The sequence below is a fragment of the Phaeoacremonium minimum genome (genome assembly GCF_000392275.1).
Source record: "Phaeoacremonium minimum UCRPA7 unplaced genomic scaffold PA7_03_scaffold_212, whole genome shotgun sequence".
NCBI lineage: Eukaryota > Fungi > Ascomycota > Sordariomycetes > Togniniales > Togniniaceae > Phaeoacremonium > Phaeoacremonium minimum.
In genome coordinates this window covers 147,908-168,160 of record NW_006921118.1, presented here as the reverse complement: position 1 = coordinate 168,160, position 20,253 = coordinate 147,908, and the positions used below count along the sequence as shown (strand labels likewise).

Sequence of the window (20,253 nt, the reverse complement as noted above, 5' to 3'; positions counted from 1 at the left end):
GTACTCGATGCTGAGTCCCTCCGCCGGAGGCTGGTGACCCCACCTCAGGGGAAATTTCCAGTTATGGCAGAACATGACAGCTCCGTCGCTTTTCAGCCCTTTTAGGCTAGCGAATGTTCTGGCCCATAGCTTTGGATATTTGGTAGATAGAAGGACTTGAGCTCGATTTCTGGCTTTTCGACTTGAATAAGCAGCATGATTTGAGCATTGACATGCCTCAAAGATCGCACCCGGTGTATGCCAGTATATGTCATCTACCAGACGCCAAGGATTTGTCTCTGTACTGCCACGAGTTGCCAGGATTTGTTCGAGGAGGCTGACGGAAACGCCAAGGTATTCCTTGCCAGGAGGAAGTTGACTACCGTACCCGCAGTCTTCACAGGACCTCTGACACCCATCAGTCACAGGTTGGATCAGATCGCCAAATCCTTTGCCGAACAGAGTGACTGCGTGAAGTGATCGCGCGAGGTCTGTCCAGCCACAGCCTGATTCGCTAAGACTGAGTGTCACCATGTGCGGTCGGATAGGGGTTTTTTGAGTAGCTACATCCATGAAGTCAAACCCTTCAAGAACGTTTTTCGGCATGCCAGCGAGCCGGAATCCCACGCCATTTTCTGAAGTTGTGTAGTTGAGATGGTCGATCATCTTTTCGAGAATTGCAAAAATCTCCAAGACTCTATCCTTGAAGTAATAAAATGTCGTTTTCTTTCGGAGAACCACTTCGCTCTCCTTTGCAACAGCGCCCACCTTCTGTATTGTTTCTTCTTCCCATATTTCTACGTCATCGGCATATAATCGGACTGCACAGTTCTCCGGGCGAAGTAAAACGTCCATGGCTGCTCTCATGCCATCTCGGTTCGCCGCGCCCTCTTGTAACTGACCCTGTTTATACAGGAAGTGCTCGTTGAAAACGTCTTTCTCATCATGCTCAAGAGAGGCACGCACGAGGTGAAGTAATGCACTGAGACCATCGACCAGCCAAGCACGACGATCATTCACGTCGTATAGGAGGACGTATTGCTGCGCAATGAACTTCAATCTCGACTTGTAGCCGTTATGAATATTAGAGCAAATCGGCTTTTCCTTTTTTCCGATGACGAATTCCGAGTTGATGTTGACAAAACTACCTCCCGATATGGTAATTTTCTCCCAAGCGTGCCGAACGGATGGCTTTCCAAGACCAGACCATTTGATGTCGTAATTTGCATCCGGGGCGCCTAAAATTCCGTTAAAATCGCAACTCTTCAGCAAATTGAGGTCATTCTCACCAACAAAACTTCTGGCACGGGAGCACCACCCGAGGATGTGTCTACATGTCTCGAGATTCAAAGGGTCGATGTGTGTGAGATCAGCCGCACGAGAGTCAATATACGAAATGCGGCTGCCATCTTCGTTGTGCAGTAGGTGCCATATTATCATGTTGTCAACTTGGCGAACGGGAATTAACATTGTCGAATAGCCTTTGATTAGTGCCTTGTCGTGAAAGGAGGTTATAGAAGACGCATCGGCTAACGCAATAAGTATATCGAGAGGAATCTCAAGTCCGAGGCCGGATTCAAGTGTTGGTCGACAGGCGATCGGGTACCCTAAGACGATAGACGGGTTGTGAAAGAGTGATTGCCAACATTGGCCGTTAGGGAGGCCCATGTCTCCTCCTCTGGCTATTGTTTCCGTCTCAATATCATACCCAAACACGTAAAGTATATGCTCTTGCTCTTGACCCAACGAAAGATCAGTCGTGGCCCTTAGCGAGATGCTCGGGGTGCAAGTATGTGGGATGCTGTGATTTGTAGTCGAGAGAGGGACAGTCCTGAGTGAGGATGCTAGCCACCCCAACTGCTCCCCAATCTCAGCGATAGAGTAGGACGTGCCAATAGCCCGAAGAATTAACTCTTTGTTGGGCAAATAAGCTTCGATTCTGGTTTTGTCAGGAAGAACGCCTAACAAATCAGCCTGAGTGAGCAATATAAAATATTCAGAACCGAAACTTACGTGTGATGCGGGAGGATCCATTTGCACTGCGCTGTAGTGTGTTTTGAATAATAGATATCATTTCCAGCCCCGTTGTTGGCCATGTTTGACACATGTATTGTTTAATAGTCATCGCTTGGGCATCTTTCATCGATCCGGTGAGACATAGGATCTTGGGAAGGATTTCGCTCGGAGGTTCGGAGAACCCTTTTTCCTTCATATAAGCATCAAGATCCAGCCTAAGGCAAAACATTGTATCGATACTACTGGGTACAGTTCGTCTGCTCATCTTGCGGCATTGCGGCAAGTTTGCTAGGATACATGTCTTAATTCCGCACATAGCTGTTGCGGAGTTCACCGACTGCAGTTGTTGGTTGAGACGTCCCAGAAGCCATTTAGACGCGGTGCTGCCGATTATGAGATCAAGGTATTGAAAACTGCTCATGTCTTCCTCATCTTCCTCTGAAATCCCATCAAAGCTTTCCGGTTGGGTCGTGATATCAGCCCCCAACCTCTGCCTCCATAAGTTGATTTTATCTTCGAGGCTCATACCGTCGTTATTAGACTTGGTGCGTTCTGGTGGCCCATCGTCACCTTGATAACTTTCCACGAGGCGTTGGGTGATAGTACTAGCAATGCATGCATTAGTTTTGTAAATACGAGATAGATCGAATTTGGAACATGGAAAGCCTACTTTCGATACTTATGCACGAAATACATCACAGTACGGCCTTCTTGGGTCGATACGGCATACCCCAGTTTTATGGAGAAGATCTTGAGTAAGTCAGGAAGTGCTTCTGCTATATGTGTGATGTTCGCATCATCCAGCTGCTGACGGATTTGAGTGAAGAGATATTCAGCAAATTCATTGATGTATCTTCGTGTTCGACTCCCCCCAGCTTCACTCTCATTATCTGAATAAACTGTGCCATGGTCAAAATTATCCGACAAGCCTTGATTATGCTGTGAACCCGCTATGAGATCATGATTTTGCTCGTCGGGAGGCTTGCTATGTGGAGCAATATGCTTGGAATCTGAAGTGTCCTTTGAAAGATCACAGGAGCCAGGAATAATAGATCCATAGCCGGAATCGGAGATGGCCGGAGGAGGTCTATCGAGTGATATCGTTGATGGTGCACCCGTTGATCCCTTAGAAATCCGTGTACATGGAAAAGAAGACCAATGCTTGCAAGGGAGACAGTCACCAGCAACATCCCTTGGGTCGGGTAAACATCTTATTTTGTGCTCCCGGCATCGTACTTTGACTCCTGTTAGGCTTACGTAGTCCATCGGTATGGAAGATATCTTGAGAACTTACTACAAGCACCAACGCTTCGAGTTTGTCCGGTTTGTCTTCTGTCCTCATATTTGAGGGGCCTTTTGCCCCGCCTTTTTAAGGAGGAAGATGTAGATTTGTCCCAAGGCGCTGCTTCTCCAGGGGGCACTCGATTCGAAATGCTTTCTTCGACGCCTGTAGATAGAGAGGATAGAACGTGAGAGACCCAGGGTACAGATTGGCTTGAGATTTTGGGGTCTTTGATGTTTGCACTTTCATTGTCGAACGAAAATGTCGGGCCATTATTTAGAGAAGCAGGCCAACTCATTTCCAGGTCACTGAAAGTCAAGTCATTTTCAGGAGTTACAAAATCCCCGAGTCCGTGGAAGGTTGTGAGAGAATTCCGACGCGAAGAGCTGTCAGGGAACGGAGGTGGGAATAAGGACGTTGGAGCTGATGCCCAATATTCATCGAAGGTCAAACCCGCCTCCAGTGTTTGCTCGTCTTTGAGATCCCTCGGCTTCTGCGAGGGCTGAACAATATGCCCATCTTCACGATCAGCTTCTTCGTTCAATCCAAGGCTGTCTTTCCATCGTGAGATGTTCTCATTTTGCGTAGTGTCCATCTTTCTTACTTGTCACTGTGGGAGCTGATGAAAGTTAGAGTATTGGTTTGTTGGTACAGATAGAGAAGATTGTACCCGAAGAGACTGACGAGGGCCAGCCTTGTTGATGCTGATTGAGCAGCTGTGTCAAAATGGTATAGAATGGATTCTGTCTGACATTTATCATAAATATCAAATATAAAATAAAGATCAAAAAGAGCAGACAAAGTCGTCAGAGATCAAAACTCAGATTTGCATTCGCATACCAGAGTGAGAAGAGGCATCGTTGAAGTTAAGTTTTCGAGATGCCATTTGTGCCTGGGGGCTGGCATCAAGAGGTTGGGCGCCCGTATGCATTGCACAGCCTCCACCATTTTGATTCGCAGCGACTGCCAACCAACACTTGACCGCAAGTTTAAACGCGGGAGGCGAGGGCTGATTCTGTAGGCATAATTTCTCTGCTGTTCAATGGTCTAGGCTAGGGGCGAAGGGAAGGTCCTGTTGAAGGAGTTGTGTCGCATCTGGCAAATGGCAATCTCTTTTGCTTTCACATATTGAAGACAGCCAGAGCCTCACTAGTGTAGATGCTGCTCATTTGATATTCCGGTTCCTAGGATGCACTTTCATTATGCGCTTTCACCGGAAACTCAATTGTCCTACCTACCACCAAGTAGGGAGCAGAGGTAAAACCAGAGGCATCTTGATAATAGATCAAACCGGTACAAAACACTTTATCGTAATAGCCATATACCATCTAGTTTTCATCACGATTTGCAGTCAACCGTGCACTGGGGGATCTGGAATTGCCTCTTTTTTGAGTCAAAAGAGTGTGGACATTGAACTACCTACTGTAGGTACTCGGTACATACCAGAAAGCTAGAAGCACAAGAAAAAAGTTTAGGGATCCTTTCCTTCCCTCTCCGCGCCTCGTCTTCGACAATGCCTGATTGTGTCTTCCAAAGAAACGCCGGTGATAACTTATTCTCTAAACATAGTGGTAAATGGAAGGCCATCTTCCTGGGCAAACCATTTTGATGTTGAAATGAGGTATACATTGATTGTGACTGAACAAGTTTAAGCATCAATCTTAGTCTCCTCATCCTCGTATGACGGAGGTGGGTCTTGATGCTCCATCAAGCCAGACTTCTCCTCCTCGACAACCGCCTCCTTGTGAGCAGCCTTGTGCTCGGCGTGACGGGCATGACGGCGGCAGTGACCATGGACAAAGAAGGACTGGCCACGGACGAACTTGCGCCAGAGACCAACCACGAGGGTGCCAACGATCATACCGATACTGGCGAGAATTAGTCAATGTCTAGGCTGAATGGTGATGAGGAAACAACTTACATGCTGACGCTGACGCCGGCAACGATGCCCACGAGGACGGGAATCACGATATGGTGGGTCAGCTTTTGGAAAAGCTTGCCCCAGCTGTGAGTGCGATGGCGGTACATGGGCGCGCCCTGGTGGTGATGGTGGCCCTTCATGCCACCACAGTGCTTCTTGGGCTTGACGTGATCAGCGAGGATCGCCTTCCACTTGCAGATGAATGTCGTGCACTCCTCCTGCTTGTCCATCGGGTTGCTGGGAGACTGAGAGTCGGTGGTCTCGATATTGCCAATCATCAGCTTCTCACCGGGAGCCCGGAGCAGGCTGATGTGAATGTTCGGGATGTCGTCCACGAAAGAGTTGCCGACCTCGATGATCTGCAGGTCGATGGAAATGAACTCCAGCTGATCATCCTCGCTCTGCGGTGACTTCGCAACCGGGCGGACCCCGAGGCTGAAGCCCAGAGGCTGCTCGATGTTCTGGGGCTTGTTGTGTGGTCGCCATTTGTGATGGCTCTGGAGAGCCTTGCCCTCCTTGTCCTTGTGCTCTTTTCTGTGCTTCTTAGACTCCGGAGCGTCCGGAACCTGGGCTGCGGTCAAGACATTGTTGAACGGGTCTGAGTTGGGGAAGAGTTCGAAGCCGTTGAGCAGCAGGCGGTCGGCGTTGTGCTCGTGGTCGACGGTGAAGGCCAGCTCGAGGTGGCTTGGGCCATTCCGCACCTTGGCGACACCGTGGTGGAATTTGAAGAGAGGAGGGCAGTTGGGGCAGTCTAGCTTCAGAACCTGACTCTCTGCGGTCGTAGGTGCTGCGATAGGAAGTGTCTCGATAATATCGATGTCGGCTGCGCTGATCTCAGGAGGCAGTAAGAATGCCTGCGTGGTCGCCGCGAGACCAGCCGCGGCGATGGTGAGGGGCTTCAGCAACATGTTGCTGGGCGGATGTATCGGATTTTATCAGTCAGAGTTAGGAAATCAAAGGAATGTCGGTGTAAGGTCGAAATCGTGATGGAATGTGTTGAAATCGTAAGTTGAAAGTTGATAGAAGATTGTATGTAGGATGAAGAAGGAGATGGATGGTTGAGGCGATGAGGTGTCGCTGTCTTACACGCTCCCTGTGGTGGGATTCCCGCCCGCCCACTCTAAATCATCACTGCCACTCCACGTAACCCGCAGTCCTACGGGTGGCGTTAGCGTTGCCGTGATCCGCTGGACTCTCTAAGAGGTCGACGTAATCGATGCCTCAGGCATTGAAGATGGACCTCAGCATGGATATTGCTCATCAAGATGATTGCACAATTCCTATTTTAATCATGACTCTTCCAAGACGGTAACTCAATGCATCATTCTTTCTGGTCTGTGTAATCTTCATCCAGTAAGATCTGTCACCGAAGCGGCCAGCGCTCTCTCCCAGTTCAGGTCCATTATGCACGATGGATGATTGCAATTTACCACGAGGCTCGGCCCAATTCAAGGGAGTTGAGTATATATTATTTCGTTATGAAATGAAATGGTCGATCAAGAAGTTTGCAGTCTACCCATATGAGAAGAGATGTCCGGTTGAAGAGCAGATATTTCAATCTCGAGGTTAGAAAAGAAGGGTCGTGTTGCGGTCGAATACTCAAGAAGCAGCAGCCCTGGGGCTATTGTCTGAGGCATCCATGGATTTTACTACATAGAAGGTACTGATTCTCTATGGGCTGTGTCCAAAATCTGAAGGACGCGGTCAACACGGCGGTGTAAGATGCCACAAGCCGCCAGGCAGGCTGCAGACGTCAACCCTGTACCAGTTCTCGTCTCGATTATTGGCTCTGTCAAAAATCTTATCCAGTGGTTACACACATGCGCTGCTTTGTCGCGTCCATGCTTGGCCAGGTCACTCAACGTCGCACTCATGACTTGTCGGCCATTCAATGACTTCTCCCTCGACTCATGCCTTATTCGAATCCATGCAAAATCCTATGTCACTCCGAAACTGCATCTCCGCGTCGATAAGTTGTCGAGTAAGTAGGTTTTGAACTTCACGTCATCCGACATAGCCAATGCGCGTCAATCTTGCTTTCGGCAAAGTGAAGTATCCAAATTGCTTGAATTCGGGGAAAGAAACGCTATGAAGGTTTCTCACGGGCTTTCCTACTACGGTGCGATGATTGATTGATGCTGCTAGTGAGCCACGTCCCTGAAGTAGTCAAGAATCTAATAGCCGTGGGTAAACAGCGCCCGTTTGGGATGCCCAAAATCGTGGCCTCTCACCAGAGTAGTGCTAGATTAAAGGTAGGATATACAATATCCGAGGTACCTCTATCCTGCTGGAGCTAAGATATGGGTACGTCGAACGAGGTTACGCTCGTTTTGTATCAAAAGCTCTCAATGAGATGAGGTAAGATATTGGTGGAAGCTCGAATTCACTATAACCAGCGCTCGATAATCTGGCTTTCCAACCGCAGTTTCCGATCTTGAGTCGCTCAAGGTTCTTAATATGGAATTGGCATCCTCTGAGCATGAAGCATCTCTTCCACTTACACAGGATAGACTATAGCAGCGATATCGACTGAACCCACTGCTGATGCAAACTGTCCTGTGCTTCGGTTAATTGCATACCTCAAGTCTGCTGTCCTCTGACTCCCTGCAATTCAGAATCTCTTATAAGATGAAGTATTTGAAAAAGGTAGGGTTATTGATTTGTTGTTTAGTTGGTCACATGGCTGGTTTCTTCTCAGATTGCACTTCAAGTGAAGACTATTCACACCCTCACAACCTCAACTCGTCCACCGCGAGCTTACAACGACTTCATCAAACTCATCACAGACGAGGCTGAGGCTGTGAACACCATAAATGATGCAAAACGCGCGTTCCCTTTCACACTGAATGGACGACGCTGGAACGTGAAGCTTCATCGAGGTGGGATTGGCCTATCGAATAGTGCCCGGACCAGCAAGCCACACCTGCAGCATTCCCCCTTTAGCGACCGACTGAGCTCTAAAGGTGCCCCGCTCCCGCAGCTGCGCCTCCACCATTGACCAACCAGTGCTGTGTAAGTCACTTAGAAGATGGACTGACGTTGTTCCATCTTATTTTCTGGGTGTTGGACGTTCTGGTTTATTGAGATGGAAACTGATTATATGAACCTGGCTTCACCGAGGGGTTTGATAGCGTAAATGAAGTGTCTATATAGTTGACGCTTGTCTGCCTCCTTTGCTTGCACTCTGAGCAAGCTTTAGCCATGTGAAAGCAAACCCACGACGCCTTGAGAACATCTACCATAGCGAATATGGCAGCCACAACCTTACCTCTTGGAGTTGATCTCTCACCTGCTGGACCGTCACGAGCCAGCACTATTGACTCGCTAGACCGACAACTGAATGCACTTGGTCTTGAATCATCTACGAACGATAACCACGTCGAACTTCCATCATACGATGTTGCCGTCCAAGATGGTCCGTTACAGTACGCCGCTCTGGCAGAGAAAGCCACTGGCGCCGACGAGAAGCAAGCCGAGATCATCGCAGAACAAACACTCCTGGACAGAGCGACTGCCTTCCTCACAGCAGCGCAGCCCGTCGCTGGGAGCTACTCACTACTTGACAAGCCAATCCTGATCCCACGGCTCAACCCCGGACCGAACATTCCCTTCGCTCGGGCCTGGGCACCCAGCCTACAAGCCTACGACATCTCGCAGCACGACTTCCTCTCGTTCCTCGACAACCTCAACGTCGTCTGCGCGCCGCACCCCGCCGCACGCATCCTCGAGATGCTCGCCTTCGGCGTAGCCTTCGTGCCCGCGGACGGTGCAGACGGCATCTCGGGCGGCCTTGCGCTGCTCGCGGCGCTCACGGCATGGGCGATCGCGCGCAGCCGCCGCAAGAAGTATCTGGCCCTCGTCAACGCCATGCTGTTCCACCCGCGAGGCCTGCACGCGCGGGTGGTCAGCACGAAGCAGATGCGCGCGGTGCTGGACATCGCCCCTGGTGAGCCGCTGATGGCCCCGCTGGGCCAGGAGACGCTCGCTTTGAGCGCACAGGAGCGCAATGTTCTGGCCATGAGGCAGTGGGCCGCCGAGCTGGAGTTTGAGGGGCTGCCGGCGCCGGACCGGGCGACGGGGCTGTTGAACCGGTTTGGAGCGTGGCAGGTGCGGCGCAAGACGTGGCAAGCGGACAAGGAGGCGCGGCGTGGGAGGAAGAGGGCGTGGAAGAAGCACCTTAAAGGGAAGAAGTTGAAGGAAGGGAAGGGTGAGAAGTTTAGGATTAGATGGCTGTCATGGGTGATGGTGCAGAACTTGAGCGAGTGGGAGGCGGAGCAAAAGGAGATGGAACGACGGAAGACTGAGAAGGAAGGCAAGGGATGGCGATGGGGGAGGAGTTGAACCTTGTGTCTGATTTTGAAGAGTCGGTTTATTGTTCTAACTTGATGATACCCTAATGATAATGATGATGGATTTTGCTTTCTTTCTTTTCATACCTGCTGCATTGTCGTCTGCAATGTTGGAATTTCAATGCCGTCTATAATACTCACCTGTAACATAAAATCTGAATTGCATGGACACATCTGTGCGTAAACACTCCTTACTGGTGCTCAAGCCGGGACTTGGCCGATATCCTAGAGACTTCAATTGGCGAAGCGACATTCGAGAATATGGTCGATCAGATCGCGATCTCTTGACGCTTACTTTTGACACACGGCAATGTCGAAGATGCTGAGACGAGGCGGCTCGCCTTCGAATCGCGAAGATCATGCAGTTTGTAGATCACCTGCACCACCATCTGCTTCTCATATGAAGATCTGTGGCACGATGCACCTGGATTCTGAACTCACAAGCACACACGCTTTGCTTCAGCTCGTCTGCATGTACGCAGTAAGCTGATAGCCCGCCTGCAAGCATCATGATGTGCGATTATAGTCGGATATTCTGATGTGAAGAGGAGCTCGTCACTCAGAAGGGCCAGTAGGCTGATCAAGACAGAGCGTACGTCCAAGAACGTTCAAATCGCAACTGCGCTTGCTTTTGCTTGTTACATATAGGCTGTAGAAGCAACTTTGTACCACAATCCAAAAAGACGTCGTCTATCCGTCGTCTATCCGTCGTCTATCCGTCGTCTATCCGTCGTCTATCCGTCGTCCGGTCTCGTAGTCGGCCCACCAATGCCTCTTCAGCCAGAGCTTCGTTGACCATGGGCTCATTTTCAAGTCTCATCTGTTTCGTCTGACGCGTTGCTGTGATAAGAAGAAACAAAAGATCCACATTGGCTCGAGACTTGGTTGTTCGAGTAAGACGGTAGAGGGCGTCATGCTAGCTTTGGGTTTGCCAAACCGACGGGCTTCTCCTGAGACATCTGATACCGGCTCACGCAGACTGCAGACTTCAGCAGCGACATATCATGGCCCGGGTCGTTTCGGCTTCCCATCTCGGTGTCTTCACGGCGATGTAATGCAAGCCAGCTCGTCTTCAGAAAAGATCTCTTCACTTAGCCTAAGGCACTGCCAAACAGGCTAAGCGTCCTAAGAGAAAGGGCCATAGTTCTTGGACACACGTGATAGCTAGAGTGTGTCTCGGCTCTCGGAACGAGCCCTGCTGTCCAACTTTCAAGCTGAAACACGGAGAATGGGGTCAAGCCACCATGCGTGGAAAAATGTCTTTCGAGGGAATGGATGTCGCGTGTAAGAGGGAGATTAGCTGAGCTTATTTTAGGATCCACTCGACAGCAAAGTTGATGATTTGCAAGGTCCGGGCTAGGAAGCTCTCTGGAAGCAATTTCGAAGACCGTGGGACGAGATTTGTTTTCCTGGATTGCTTGCTCTCCAGTAATTAAACCCGATCTCGAACGAGCAGGAGGGTTTTCGAGGGCAGGGGGGAAGGACGGAGATTTCTCAGTCGTCGATATCATTGATACCGAAGAGTTAAAGGGTGGGATCGTTATCGGCGCTTTGAACCTCCAAGTGGGAATGCAGTCTGTCAGATGTTACAGGTCCTGCGTCTGCGCGTGTGTCAAGGCGTCGTCGACTTTGGCTTGGATGGCTCGATGGGTTGCACCATCCAGTCCAGTCCAAACGGTCGAACGATGGTAAGACACCTACGATCAAGACTAAATGATTGGTCCCAACGGCTGAGATTGTACTCTTCTGTACACGTGCAGTACACCGCTGTACTGAACAGTGCTCGGCAATAAGCCCAGTAGGAAATTGACTTGGACCATAGCGCTGCAACCTCACGTCAACCATCTGGTTCCTTGTTCCGTTTCATCTTGGTCCATCCGTCTCTCTGCAGGATGTGGGGATTTACCCATTCATCCACGGAAACTAGACCAGTCCATACGGTTGATTTCTCAGGCAACAGATGCACATGTACTCAGTACTCACATCTCAAACTGCCAGTGGTGAACAGTTGCGCGGTTCTTGCGCGGCTGCTGTGATTACGACGCGATGCTTTTGAAATTGGAGGAAAGGCGCCGTGTTGGCGGCTTTGATTTTATTGAGGAGGGTCCTTGTAATATCAGCATGGATTCCCCATCCGGCCAGCACTTCGTGTACAGCGCAACAGCGTATTATTCGTAGTATGGCGAGAATGTTAGTGTCGGAGAATAATAGTAAGGACGGGGAGCCGTTGTGTCTGGAAAAGGGGGGTCCACACCAGACCAAAATACTGTTAAGGTAACGTTTGCAACTCTGTTGGCTCATTGCGCTAGTGTTTCCAGTTCCCCTTGTCACCACCGGGGGCCATGCGAGCGATGCTAGCCCAAGCCACCGAGTGATTCGACGCAGGGGTCTGAGATGCTAACGTTAGTCTTCTTAGGCACTCCTGGGCTTTCTGTTCCTATTGTCGAATTTTCATTTGTTGATTCGTATGGCGGCCTCGGCCTCAAGACGCACTTTTCGAATCGATTGCTCTTTCTCTTGCTCCATTTTATGGGTTGGCTGCAGGTGCACCTTGCACCTTGCACACCTGTAAGTGTCTGGGCAGGAAAGAACGAATGACGAATGGCAAGCTCCTTTTCCTTCCTCCTCAACAAGAGGTGTACGTATTGGACTGTCTGGTACCTTGCATCCTGCATCTTGCATCTTGCATCCACAGTACGCGACCGCCGCAAAGGCCTGCTGGTGGCCCCTGGAGGCTGCTTGAGATGTCACTCGCTCATTTCAAGCTGTGACTGCCCAAAAATATCAATTTCATAGACTATCCCTTCCTCATCCAGGCGATGCGCGCCACGAGAGAGATTCGCGCCTGCTGGAAAAAGACAGCCATTCACACGGCCAAAGACCGATGAAGTCAAGCGCTCTGAGACACGATGACGCTATGCTTCCTTACTCCCGTCGACCTCAACGTTTGTCTTAACTCACCAACAGGCAGCTGCTATTCCCCAAAGACCAGAGAAACTGGAACCTGGCTGGCGATCGAAGAGCTGCAGGCCTCTCACATTCGACCAAGCGAGTCCGCCCGCCCAGCGCATCGGATCAGATGATACTCGAGCAGAGGTGATGAGTGCCCGTCGCCTTGCACCTCTCGATCTCGACTCTCGATGTGACTAAATTGCCGTCACGTACTGTACTAATAAGTAAGCCCGCTGGCAACGGGGCTTTCGTGTTTTCTTGCGACAGACAGGGACAGGGACGTTGAGCAAGGATTACAACAGCGACGAAAGCTCCCCCGGCGCCCCCTTGAACCTGGTCAGTTCAGCGTACATAGTGGTCTTCTCCTTCCTCCACCTTTAGCGTCGCTGTTCAATCTATCGTAAAGTGCACAACCCGTGGCAGATGCACTGATCGCCTGCCTCATTTCCACTCTACCCGGCTCGCTCTCCTCCTTCTCTCACGTCGCCTGAACGTGACATTGTGGCCTGCCATGGCAGTGGCCTCGTGTTAGTGAAAGCCGAGCTCTTGCACTAACAAGCCCCCTGTCACCACTGCTGTTTGGCCTTGTCTTCTTCTGCCCACCACCCGGGACCCGGGGGCTTGCTAACATTTGTTCTTCCTGTCTCTCTTTCGCTCTCCCCCGTAGTGTAAGCGTCCTGGGCTCTCTCGCTTTTCCCGCGCCGGCTGCTTGACGACGACACCACTTTCTCCTCCTCTGCCGTCCCGAGCGAATTGATTGCAAGTCTCAACCTTCTTTTGTCTCTCGTTCCGGAACCTGGCTTTTCGAGCGGTCTTGAAGACATCGCCGTCCTTTCTTTTTTGGTAGCAACCCACGCAAACGACCTCACTCAGAGGCTCTACCCGGAGACCAGCAACACAAACATTATCCGGACTGCCACTTTGGGATTTCGCCGACAAGTGCGCAAACAGACGTCGACCGAACCCGCACGATTTGCCAGTTTTCTGCTCATCATCGTGCGAACGCCTGCAAGCGTGTGCCTGATTTCCTCTTGATCTCCTACCTCTTCAGACGTTGACCAAGGGGTCCTGCTGTCCACACGGCTAGGCCTTGACTGTCCCGCAGACCTGAAACACCTCCCGAATTCTGAGCAACACCATCGGGTCGTACCACACCAGCAACGCCTGTCCTGTTCCGCCTCCCCCGTCCGAGACTCTTTTTTTGTCTTTCGTTTTCTTCCCTCCGTTGAGAAACTGCTAGTTGTGCTGCGCTTTTCAGGCAATTGCGACAGCAGAAGCGCTGCTGCATCGGCTTCGTTTGCGCTTCCGCCTCTTCACTTGCTCGACACTCTCACCAGACCTCCTGGGAGACTTTGTGCACCGTTCTGGTAGACCGGAGCATCTGCCCGTGGTCTGTGCATGCACACGCCGCAGAAACTGGTCCTGGTGCCAAGCGTTCGAAACACCAAGCGTACGTGATCTCCTTTCTGGCTCCCCCTACCTGCGACCCGGCTGTTCAAGAGTCCCTTGTACGGACTTGGCCTTGGTCGAAGCGACCCTCCCAAGGCCCCGTCCTGCCTTGCACGGTTGCTACTGAATAGGCAGCTTGGTCCTGGGACTTCGGCCCACGCAGACCGTCTCCCTAACAAGGCATCTTGGGCTTGTCGTCCATCCTCTTTGTTCCATATACGCCACTTGCAAGCCGAAACCAAGCTGACATACGCCTTTCCCTCTCCACAGACTCTCTAATCCTTGGGATTCGCGCTGCCCATACCCTTGGATCTTGATTAATCTTCTCAGCTTTCATTCACTATCGTTGATCAGGTTGAACCAGCCGGCCGTTCTCTTCTTCGTTTGTCAGCATCAAAATAGAGTGCTCTCTTTTCTTTTTTTGTCGTTTGTCCGAGAGCGCAGGTTTCACAACCTTTGCTTTAAAGTTGATCTGCTTGCTTCTTAAGATACCCGTCCAGTCGTTTACCTATCGGAAGTGAACTTGTGCAACGTTTGCGAAGGAGCACAAAGGAAGCTACGGAGCAGATTTTCGTCGTATTCGTCACACCTCGTGCCCTCGACAAGTCGGAAAGCTCGAGGCGACAGATTTGTCTAGCGTCGGGACGGCATCTTGCATATGCAATTGAGGTAGCAACAAACTCTTTGAGGTCCGGTAAAGGGAGGAGGAGAGCTCGGGAGCATTCATATGCCCCGTCGAGAGCTGTTGAGTTGGCCACGGCTCAATGAGTCGACTTCAAAATGGGGCAGATATGGATCGGCCGTCGACAGCAGGATCGATTAGGAGGGCTAGGGAAAGAGCTGAGGCTGGACTGCCCAGGGAAGACTTCTCGACCTTTGTGCAGCGGCAGGGAATGGACCAACCTTCGGTAGCGCAGCAATCGATACCACGACGGCCACCGCCTGGCCCTTCAAGTGCTGGGCAATCAAGAATACCGCGACTCCAGGCGCCACCTGGCTTGCAGACGAAGGATGGTCAAATAGGCATTCCAATCTCACGGCCGGCACCTGTCGCTCAATGGCCTTTGGCGGGACCCTTGATGTCTCCTGCGGACTCCTCAGATTCAGAGCCGTACCGGCCACCTCCAGGACGATCACAACCGCCACAGAGACCGCCCCGTCCGAGTAGGGTGCCTTCAATATTAGATGGCTCAAGGATACAGGATCATACTCCGTCATTTCAATATACGCCACAAAACGTGCGAGAGTCAGACGGAAACCTGTCTGCGGTTCCTGAAACGCCTTCTTCAGTGTCTCGACCATCTACGCTGTCTTCACTTGCGTCAATACCAGATTTTCCTTTACCAATGCAAATGCCTCCGCCTCCGCCGGTAGCGCCTCCAAGGAGAAGTGTTAATCTTGGTCCACCACCGTCAGCGAGGCGTGGCGCGTCGTCATTCTACTCAAATGCGTCGTTCGTCTCGCCTATTCCTGAAGAAAGCCCTCGGTCGAGGTCGCATGCCTCTTTCGCGTCGAGTGCTGCGATGCCCGAAAGCTGGGGCACGCCATCACCAGGGCCAAGTCCGCAATATCCAGAGGGATATCTTGACGATTCTACGGTAGATGAAAGCGCCCAATCCCCTTACGATGAGGAAGGAGACGAAAGCCGACTGGTTAGGAGCGCAAGTATCGGCAAGAGGGGGAAGGCGTCGCTCGTGACAACGACATCGTCAAAGGCATTGGAAGTAGGAGATATGCCACCACGGCCTGGCCCATCACCCATGCAGACGGGACCCTTTAACGAAGGTACTGGCTACCTAGATGCTTCGTCGAGCTCATCTTCAACGGTGCCCACAACGAGAACACCTGTTGGTGCAGCCTTGACGGCCGATGCGATTCTCAGTGCTTATGATGCGGCAACCGCTTCCGATCCGTCCAACCCAAGCAGAAGGATGTCTGTTTCTCCTCAACCTCCAGGAAGCAGGCCATATAGTCGATTGTCTGCCATCCGGAGACCACCCAAGCTGGACATTGATGCAGTGAGGAAGGCAGAATCAAGAGGGAGCTTGACAAGTCTGCCAGATCTGATCCGGCGAGCAACGAGATTAGCAGCGAGCTTGGAACGAGGAAAACGACCTGCAAGCCGGTTCGATGATTTGAGTGACTTCCCTGGAGCGTACGACGGTGGGAGGGACGGCGAAAAGGAATATTCTAGTCAGTCAAACCCCTTGCAAGCAATTGACAGTAGGCTAACCAACATTACAGCGGAATATGAGAAGCATCAATCAGGCCTGTCTGATATGCTCGCTGCTTTCCCGCCTCCTGCGCAGCCAATAAATCAGCGGCGAAGTTTCCGTCAAAGTCTTCGTGACCAAGTAGGGTCATGGCCGCTCCCAGCGGCCTTCAACCGAAGTCAGAGCAGTTTGCCTAATTCGCAAATTGAGAGACGGCCAAGCGTGTCACAGGAACCAAAGAAACAGGGTCGCCGATGTTGTGGCCTACCACTGTGGGGCTTCTTGCTCATCGTCCTTATTGTACTCATCATCATTGCTGCGGCAGTGGTCATTCCCTTGGAATTCTTCGTTATTCGAAAGCAAAATGCTGGTCAAGACGCTCAACCAGCGCTTGAGCAGTGCCAGAATCAACTGATTTGCGCCAATGGCGGTACAAACGTCGTCAACCAAGGCATCTGCTCCTGTATATGTACCAATGGATTTACTGGCTTTGATTGCACCGTCGCTGGCGCAGACGGATGCACCACTGCCAACCTGGCTGGCGAGACTAATATCAATAATGTCACTCTCGGCAACGCCATTCCACGCCTCGTGCAGCAGGCAACTAATTTCTCAATCGCCCTCTCGGGCACACAGATCCTCGCAAAGTTTAACGCCGGCAACTTGAGCTGTGTTGCGGAAAATGCGCTTGTCACCTTTGATGGGCAGAGCTCACGACAGGGCGCAGCAAATGCTATCGTCACCGACCCCGAGAACACCAATAACGCTGCCAGTGGCGTCAACGTTGTCAACGGCGTGGCTATTGTGACTGTCATGGTTATGGCCGGGCAGTCAACCACGGTCACGGTTGACGTTCCCACCTACTACAAGTCTGGGGATGCCCTGCAGACAGCCAATGGTGCCGGCACATTCTCTACCGTCTTTGGGACCACGATTTCCTACCCGGCAGGAGAGACCAGCATCCCACCCACTACAACGACGACAGTCACCACTACTATCACGCCTACAACGTCTACCGCGACGAGCACCCCAACTGATTCTTTCATGGTCACGGAGGAGATTTTGGATTTTGCTAGAGTTGCGGTCCTATTCGTCCTCCAAGAAGAGACCCTCTCGAATGCCGAGTCGGCGCAGAATGCCATGCAGCGTTTCTTCACGAGCGCTAGCGACAGCTACTTGGGAACGGGCAGTTCGGTGACTCCTGACCAGGCGAGAAACGTCAGTATCGGAAATGGGAACACGATCGACTTTGTTAATCTGGCGATCGATGTCGGCCAGGGCACTGTAGGCGGAACTCAGACGGCCAAGTTTCGCTTCCGTGACAGACGACTGGTACCATTTGCGGAATGAACGATAGATCTGTGAGAAAAGAGAGCATTGTACATAGCGAGGCATGCAAGCATGCTATTACTGTTTTTATACGTCATGACCACGAAGCATGTGGGCACGCACGATGGTGTGGACGAGGAGCACGAGAGGGAGGAAGGATAGGCTGGAAGAAGGGAGTTCCAAAAATACCCCGGTGTAATTCTCTGATAACTTGTACAAACAGAATTTTTTTTTTCTCCCTCAGACGCGCGCGCACACACAATAAGTATTTATTTACTGGATATAGCGTGTATTGGCGCGTGTGCGTTCAGCGCTTTAGGGTCAGAATACTGGAAGGGGGTGGCTCTTTTGTCATGAAGTACTGAGGAATGGTGTGATAGAAACCTATCGAGCATCGGTTCTGTTGATGTTATAGAGCGGGACAGAGCTGCAATATACAATCTATATCCCTCAACACTGCCTGGATTTTTGGATGGTGCCATGTGATTCGCTTCAATCAGCCTTGTTTGTCGGTCACCTCAGGGCACACGCTGAAGAACCAGTCTGAGGCGGTTAAGAAGTAATGCCAATACTGAGGTAGTTCTCTGTGTTTTTCACATTGAAAGCGAGAGGCAGTGAAACAGGATTTAGAGCTTGAAGTCTCCTGTCAGGAGAGAAAATTTGTATAGTGAAGAGATATAAAAGTCGTCAGGTGTCGTAAAATCGGTCCACTATCTTATCTACGTCGAAGAAAAGGCCCCAGTCCACCCAAAGAGCAGACCAAATCCAGGTCAAAATACCGTCAAAGCCCTGCTGTTGTCAGGCCAAATGCTGGTAGATGTTACCGGATCCGGAAGAACCAATAGCAGCCCCTTTGCTCCATCCAAGAGAAACCCGCCTATCCGTAGGTTTGAAGAAGTTCCGCCCTTGAAGATGCTCCTGAAATGATATGACATGCCTAAAAAGAAGAATGGTGCCCGTGAATTGTGCTGCTTGCGCGAGTTCGATATTCAATGCTGTGTGAGGAGTGAAACAACGGTGAATGGAAAGGAAAGGAAAGTTAGACCGTAAGGACAGTCGTGAGACTTTTGATTGTTCTTCGTCAAGGTGTGTGCAAGATGTAGCTCCAGAAAAGAAAAGAAGAAAACGCCGCAAACGCCTTTTAGGACTGTTCACACATGGGGTCTGGCCCTTTTTGACTTCGCTCTCTTTTTGCATCCTGTCGTAAGAGTCTCTGTTTGCAGAGACGTTCTGAAAGCGCCCTATTCTTGCATCATAAGACGACGCATTTACCGTGATCTCGTCGTTTGCTTCGTTTCTTCTTCTTGCCTACCATACCGCTGTCCCATTTGGTATGGTAAGCATCCTCCTCCATATCGAGCATGGTTTGGTGGACGTCGTCCCGCCTCAGCATTTGCCGGCACAAATCTACGAAGACCTCATCCACATTCGCTGTCGCAGGTCAGTAGAGATCTAGATTATTGAAAGCATCTTGATCTTGGGCACTAACTTCTTGTCCTAGCACTAGCTTCATAATATGGTGCGCCCCATTGCTGGGAGATCGAAAACGCCTTCGTTCGGGCGATGGCCCTCTGGTCCTCGAGGTCGGCCTTGTTGCCTACAATAACGATTGGAACGTTCTCATCGTCTTTGACACGGATTATCTCCTCTCGCAGATTGTATAATTCGGAAAGAGAGGATGGCGATGTTATGCTGAATACAAGAAGAAATCCTTGGCCCGTCTTCATGTACAGATCTCTCATAGCAACTAAAGCCTAATGAGCAAAGCGTCTCATGCTGCTCGGGTATCGACGGCACCTACCAAACTGCTCCGTTCCTGCGGTATCGAGGCTGTGACTGTGAGAAAAGGTCCAAGGAAGGTTCTAGCCCTTGGAGCTACTTACATCTCTAAGACCACTTGGCGTCCCTACGAATGATGTTAGTGCTGGAGGGGAATTGCGGAGGCGCGTTGAAGCAAACTCACATCGACGGAGACTTGTGTCCGGTACGAGTCCTCGATAGTCGGATCATAGCTCTCGATCCATTCATTGTGGACGAACTGGGCTGTGGTAACACGAATCAGCTGATATGCACGTGCATGAATTGTGGTGTGGGATCCCAGAGACTGGACTAGGGTCGGTTGGGATCTGGATCTGGCCAGCCGTACCTGTCAAGCAACTTTTCCCCACGCCACCTAATAGGGGTTGTCAGCGGAACATGCATGTGATTTTTTTGGGGGGGGAGCTTTGAAATGGCTCGGCAACACACCTGCTCCCAGGACGACGATGTGAAATTCACGACTAGAATATTGAAGGCGATGTTAGTTGTGCTAGTTTGGCTGTATGAAGAGAGCGTATGCAACATACCAGGGTTGATATCTCGGACCCATGGCGCAGGTGATGCCTCCGGTGTGAACCCGAGCCCGAACTGTTCACTGTGTCTGGTCCTCGAGGTGAGCAAACTTGACCCAGCCTGATCAAGCAGTCCTCCTGCGCCTAGACCTGCGCCGCCTGTCCACTCCGCGAGTGAGAAAGCCGCCGAGAGGGCGAATTGAAAGCCGCGTAGATCAATAGCCGCCGTCATGCAAGTGTTCAGGTCGGAGGTTTAATTAGAGGCAGAAATAGAATGGGGGGGGAATGTGATGGTTTTCCCTTCCAGGTGCAAGCTTTCCTTGCTGGGTGGTGGGAGCAAGGCGTGGGAGCGCAAATCCTCGCTGTGTTCGGAGGCTGAAAGCGGGGGCCGAGGTGGGTGAATTTCAGGGCAATGTGTGGGATACAGCAGCAA

General features: G+C 51.1%; 4 protein-coding genes across 4 annotated transcripts; 2 read left to right on the top strand and 2 right to left on the bottom strand.

Annotated features, from left to right (window-relative positions):
* Window positions 1-4,925: 4,925 nt before the first annotated feature.
* On the bottom strand, window positions 4,926-6,106 carry UCRPA7_2840 (hypothetical protein; the record flags this gene model as incomplete). The annotated part of the gene is made up of 2 exons (XM_007915367.1): window positions 4,926-5,145; window positions 5,199-6,106. The coding sequence occupies 2 exons, from the start codon at window positions 6,104-6,106 to the stop codon at window positions 4,926-4,928; spliced, it is 1,128 nt and encodes a 375-aa protein (XP_007913558.1).
* Window positions 6,107-8,447: 2,341 nt separating this feature from the next.
* Window positions 8,448-9,539, top strand: UCRPA7_2839 (hypothetical protein; the record flags this gene model as incomplete). Its single annotated transcript, XM_007915393.1, has 1 exon — window positions 8,448-9,539. One exon carries the CDS (start codon window positions 8,448-8,450, stop codon window positions 9,537-9,539), a length of 1,092 nt encoding a protein of 363 aa, XP_007913584.1.
* Window positions 9,540-16,310: 6,771 nt separating this feature from the next.
* UCRPA7_2838 (hypothetical protein) lies at window positions 16,311-17,511 on the top strand (the record flags this gene model as incomplete). The annotated part of the gene is made up of 3 exons (XM_007915372.1): window positions 16,311-16,339; window positions 16,393-16,433; window positions 16,487-17,511. The coding sequence occupies 3 exons, from the start codon at window positions 16,311-16,313 to the stop codon at window positions 17,509-17,511; spliced, it is 1,095 nt and encodes a 364-aa protein (XP_007913563.1).
* A 1,231-nt stretch (window positions 17,512-18,742) lies between these two features.
* Window positions 18,743-19,858, bottom strand: UCRPA7_2837 (putative ras small monomeric gtpase protein; the record flags this gene model as incomplete). Its single annotated transcript, XM_007915380.1, has 8 exons — window positions 18,743-18,921; window positions 18,980-19,237; window positions 19,292-19,320; window positions 19,374-19,396; window positions 19,454-19,533; window positions 19,637-19,663; window positions 19,738-19,769; window positions 19,836-19,858. 8 exons carry the CDS (start codon window positions 19,856-19,858, stop codon window positions 18,743-18,745), a joined length of 651 nt encoding a protein of 216 aa, XP_007913571.1.
* Window positions 19,859-20,253: the final 395 nt, after the last annotated feature.